The 5040-nt window shown below is 60.3% G+C and overlaps 2 protein-coding genes across 2 annotated transcripts; both read left to right on the top strand.

Annotated features, from left to right (window-relative positions):
• The first annotated feature begins 1278 nt into the window (after positions 1-1278).
• Positions 1279-2278, top strand: LOC122193831 (cathelicidin-B1-like). The gene is made up of 4 exons (XM_042894710.1): positions 1279-1695; positions 1796-1888; positions 1991-2071; positions 2156-2278. Exons 1-4 carry the CDS (start codon positions 1279-1281, stop codon positions 2276-2278), a joined length of 714 nt encoding a protein of 237 aa, XP_042750644.1.
• A 263-nt stretch (positions 2279-2541) lies between these two features.
• Positions 2542-4232, top strand: LOC122193830 (cathelicidin-2). Its single transcript, XM_042894709.1, has 4 exons — positions 2542-2709; positions 3588-3695; positions 3765-3848; positions 4091-4232. Exons 1-4 carry the CDS (start codon positions 2542-2544, stop codon positions 4193-4195), a joined length of 465 nt encoding a protein of 154 aa, XP_042750643.1. The 3' UTR covers positions 4196-4232.
• Positions 4233-5040: the final 808 nt, after the last annotated feature.

The raw sequence follows: 5040 nt of genomic DNA, 5'->3' as shown, positions 1-5040 counted from the left end.
TTGATGACAACGCTTCTCCCCACAGCCCGTCCGTGTCAAGCGCTACTGGCCGCTGGTCATCAGGACTGTAGTTGCAGGATACAACCTGTACCGGGCCATCAAGAAGAAATGAGCTGTCCCCAGAGCCGCTGTCACTGCTGTCCCCTTGCTGCCTTCCTTCCAATAAAGGTGTTTCCTGGCCTCTCTATCTTTTCTGTGTCTCTTCTGAGTGACGCTGATGGGGTTCTGGGGATGTCTGGGGGAAGCCCCGTGGTGCCAGCTGCTCCCCATGGTGTTCCTAAGCACGAGCTGGGCTCTGGGGACAGCCAAGAGGACCTCAGATGTAGATGTGGGAGCTGGGAGTCCACATTTGGAGCCTCGTTCTGGGAACCCCACATCTGGGCCCCTGCACGTGTCCAAGACCCCCCTGGTCCCTTTATCCATCATCTACAGTGTCACCTCGTGCTCCCCAGCTGCCCCCTGCCACGGCCCCTTCATCCTCACCCTGTTCTCCTCTTAGTGTCCCTATAGTGTCCCCAGAGTGTTCCCACAATGCCCACGAGGTGTCCCCACCGTGTCTGCCCTGTGTGTCCCCACGAAGTTCCCATGATGTCTTTATGGTGTCTCCAGGATACTCCCAGGATGTCCTCTGCATGTCCCCAAGATGTCCCCAGCGTGTTCCCATGGTGCCTCCATTATATCTCCATGCTACCCCATGCCTTCCCTGGGATGTCTCCAATACATCCCCATGTGTCCCCATTATGTCCTCATGCTATCACCAGGCTGTCCCCAGGCTGTCCTCGAGACATCCCAAAAACGTCCCACGGATGTCCCTAAGCTGTTGTCCCCATTGTGTCTCCATTCTGTCACTGAGCTTTCCTCACACTGTCCCCTATACATCCAGTAGTGTCCCCACGACGTACCCAGGCTGTTCCCATACCATGCATTGGGCCTGGAGCCAGAGGTGCCATGCTGCAGTGGCTCCTGCAGAGCTGTTGGACAGATTTATGGCCTTCAGTGGAACTTCCCCAGTGTGCCACCACCCAGTGTGACTGGCATGGACCCAGTAGGCTTGATGCAAGACTTGGCCATCCTCTCCTGTGCCGCAAACATCCTCGTGCACTGGAAATCCCCGGTGCCATGGTGGAGATGGGGGGGTTTGTTGACCCTCTTAGAGGCTGGGCTGCCCCCAGGTGCAGAATGTGGGGATTCCTGGGAACGCCCCAAGATGTTGGGATGGCCATAAAGGGGCTCCAGCAGCACCGGCACAGCGCTCAGAGGAGGAGGTTGCAGGCAGTCATGAGCAGGATGCGGCCCTCCGAGGTGCTGCTGCTGCTGCTGCTGCTGCTGGGGTCATCCAGAGCCGTCACACCGGGGCTGGATGTGTCTGCTGCACCGGGGCTGGATGGATCGATCCCACCAGGGTTGGATGGATCAATCCCACCAGGGTTGGGTGGATCAATCCCACCAGGGTTGGATGGATCGATCCCACCAGGGTTGGATGGATCCACGCCAACTGGGCTGGATGGTTCCATTACACCCAAGCTGCATGGACCCATCACCCCAAAGCTGGATGGATCCATCTCACCATCCTGGCCCTGGCGCTGGCCCACCACCTACGTGGATGCCATCCTGGCAGCTGTGCGGTTGCTCAACCAGAGGATCTCGGGTCCATGCACCCTACGACTGCGGGCAGCACAACCCCAACCTGGCTGGGTGAGTGCTGGGCTGTTGGATCCCAAGGCTGAGGGCTGGCTTGGAGGGTCTGTGGGCTTGGGGGTCTCATCCCATCCCTTTGGTTCTCATCCCCTCGCAGGCTGGGACCCTGAAGCGGCGGCGGGAGGTGAGCTTCCTTGTGGAGGATGCCCCGTGCCCACCTGGGGTCGACTGCAGGAGCTGCGAGCGAGGGGTGAGGACCCATCCCATGGGGGCTGAGGGGTGGTGGGTGGCCAAGAAGGAAACCGTGGCCATGGTGGGGGGTCTGCCCCACACAACCCTTCACTCCCCACAGGCCCTGCAGCGCTGCGTGGGCACCGTGTCCATGGAACAGCAGCCCACTGCTGAGCTGCGCTGCAGACCGCTGCGGGTGCAGGTGAGAAACCTCATCCCCCACCATGGGGCCACCAAGGTTCCCTCGTCACCCCGAGGGTCACAAAAGCCACTTCTCTCCCCGCAGCCCATCCGCAACTGGTGGACCCGCATCCGGGAGTGGTGGGATGGCATCAGAAAGCGCCTGCGGCAGCGCGGCCCCTTCTATGTGCGTGGACGTCTGAACATCACCAGCACTCCACGGCCGTGAGCAGCCCCAGTGTGGCTGTCACCAAGTGTCCCCAATAAAGGTCCCTTCTGCCTGCTGTGGCCGTGTGCGTGTGTGTCCCTGTGGTTGTGCCATGACCCAAAGGGAGAGGGGCACGGAGCAAAGCTGGGGACGTGCCCTGTGCCTTGTGGGGACAGCCACGTCCCCACTGCAGATAACGGCCGCGTTGTGGCTTCTCCTTCCTCATTGCCCAACTTTGGGGCCAATAAAAGGCACTGGAGGCACGGGATGGGCACAGGGTGAGGATGGCGAGCTGCTGGGTGCTGGTGCTGGCGCTGCTGGGGGGAGCCTGCGCCCTCCCGGCCCCACTGAGCTACCCTCAGGCACTGACCCAGGCTGTGGACTCCTACAACCAACGGCCTGAGGTGCAGAATGCCTTCCGGCTGCTCAGCGCCGACCCCGAGCCCGGCCCGGTGAGTGCATGTGGGGACAGCGTGGGGACAGCGTGGGAAGATTAGGGGGACAGCATGGGGATAGAATGGGGATAGAATGGAGACACAATGGGGACACTGTAGGAGCACCTTGGGAAAGATCCTGGGGACAACGTGAGGACAGTAGTGGGAACACCGTGGGGACAACTGTGGGACAGCATGGAGATATCATGGGGACACCCTGAGGACTCTATGGGGAGGTATTGAGGGACATGGGACAGCATGGAGACATCCTGGGGACAGCATGGGGGTTGTGTGGGGGACATGCTGAGGATAACATGGAGACATAGTGGGGACACCTTGGGGAGAGCAGGGAACAGCATGGGGAAACCATGAGGACCCTAAGGGGAGATACTGAGGACATCCTGGGGAAGGCATGGGGACACAGCGGGGACAGGATGGGGACACTTTGGGGAACAACATGGGTTGGAAATCCTGAGGTCAGCCTGGAGACATCCTGAGGACATCCTAGGAGCAGCATGGAGACATAATGAGAACATCTTGGGGTCAGCATGGGGACGGCGTGGGGGTAGCATGGGGTTATCAGGAGGACACAGTGGGAACGTCTTGGGGACCCTCTGGGGACACAGTTGGAATACTATGCAAACACTTTGGGGACATCATGGGGACACTGTTGGGATGACAAGGGGACAACTGGAGTACACACTGGGGACACCCTGAGAGTACCATGGAGATACCACAGGGAGATGATAGAGAAACTGCGGGAGCACCTTGGAGACTGCATGGGGACACCATGGGGACGCCATGGGGATGTTGTGAGGACACTTTGGGGGCGCCATGGCTGGAGGGGGCTTTGCTCCACGGGGAGGACGTGACCCCGTGGCGACCATTCCTCACAGGGCGTCGATCTGAACACGCTGCGGGCGCTCAACTTCACCATCATGGAGACAGAGTGCGTCCCAAGGGCACAGACACCCATCGATGACTGCGACTTCAAGGAGAACGGGGTGAGGACGGGAGGGCTGTGATGGGGAGGGCAGCTGGGGGGCGTGAGGTGACACGGTGCGCGTCCTCAGGTCATCAGGGAGTGCTCGGGGCCGGTGACCTTCCTGCAGGACACTCCTGAGATCAACCTACGCTGCAGAGACGCCTCATCAGATGTGAGTGTGGGGTCCGTGGGGTGGGATGCTGACGCTGGCACCTTTCATCCTGCCCCACGCTCTGAGGGGTCCCCGTTCCCAGAAAGCTTTGGCGTTGCTCTGATGGAGCAGTGATATCTCCGTGATAGAGATGATGGAGAAAGGGATGAAGGCGTGTGCGCGGCCCCGACTGTGGGGCTCCAGATGTGGGGTCCCAGTGATGGGCTCCCGCTGCCTCAGTGACACCAGCCTTCACCCCACAGCCCGTTCTCGTCCAGCGGGGTCGATTTGGCCGCTTCCTGAGAAAGATCCGGCGCTTCCGCCCGAAGGTCAGCATCACCATCCAGGGCAGCGCGCGCTTTGGCTGAATGAATAAATGGGGCCATGCCTGGCCACCAAGTGTCACCTGGGCTCTCCTCTCACTGCCTGATGGGGAAACTGAGGCACGGGGTTGGAGGTCACCACAGTCACCATGCACGGCCCCGAGCGCCACGCGGGCATTTCCTACCAGAGGAGTGATGCCATTAGGGCCCCATTCTTGTCCTCTGTAACGAGGGTTGCTGAGCCTCTCAGCCCTGATGAGCATTTTCCCATCCAGCCATCATTGTCCCCATATGTCATGGTCCTGAACCTGAGGCCACCCCCATGCTGCAGCCCTGTCCAGGAGCAACCAGTGCTGTCCCTAGCTAAGGCCGTCACTAGCATTTTAGGATGAGGACATAGGGATGCATGGGGATCTCATGCCACGGGAGCTGGAGATGGAGGGCTGTGGCTGCAGCAGGGCCCTGAGGACATCCTCCTCCTGTCCCCTCTTTTCCCGTTACGTCCCCTACAAAGGCCCCATGGACTCACGCAATCCCCAAGCACTGCATACTGCAGTCTCCCCATGCTCAGTCCACATCTGGGGTCTCCTTGGGTGTCCTCAGGTCCCAAACCCATGCTGTGGGACAGGATGGGGAGTAGGTGGCACCATAGGGACAGCATGGGGGCTGTCTCACTCAGAGGAGACACACAGCAAAGACACAGCATGGCCAGAAAACAGCTTTATTAGGTGGGGGGCTGTGGGGGGACAGTGGCTCTGGGGACAGCTCATTTCCTCCTGATGGCTTTGTAGAGGTTGATGCCCGCAGCCACCGTGTTGATGGCCACCGGCACCAGCGGCCAGAAGCGCTTGACACGGACGGGCTGTGGGGAGAAGCGTTGTCATCAACGG

This window comes from Lagopus leucura, unplaced genomic scaffold (genome assembly GCF_019238085.1).
Source record: "Lagopus leucura isolate 7727_CA_CO unplaced genomic scaffold, USGS_WTPT01 34691-0_obj-0_obj, whole genome shotgun sequence".
Classification (NCBI taxonomy): domain Eukaryota; kingdom Metazoa; phylum Chordata; class Aves; order Galliformes; family Phasianidae; genus Lagopus; species Lagopus leucura.
Note: the sequence above shows the minus strand (reverse complement) of the source record. Positions and strands in the feature narration are given on the sequence as shown.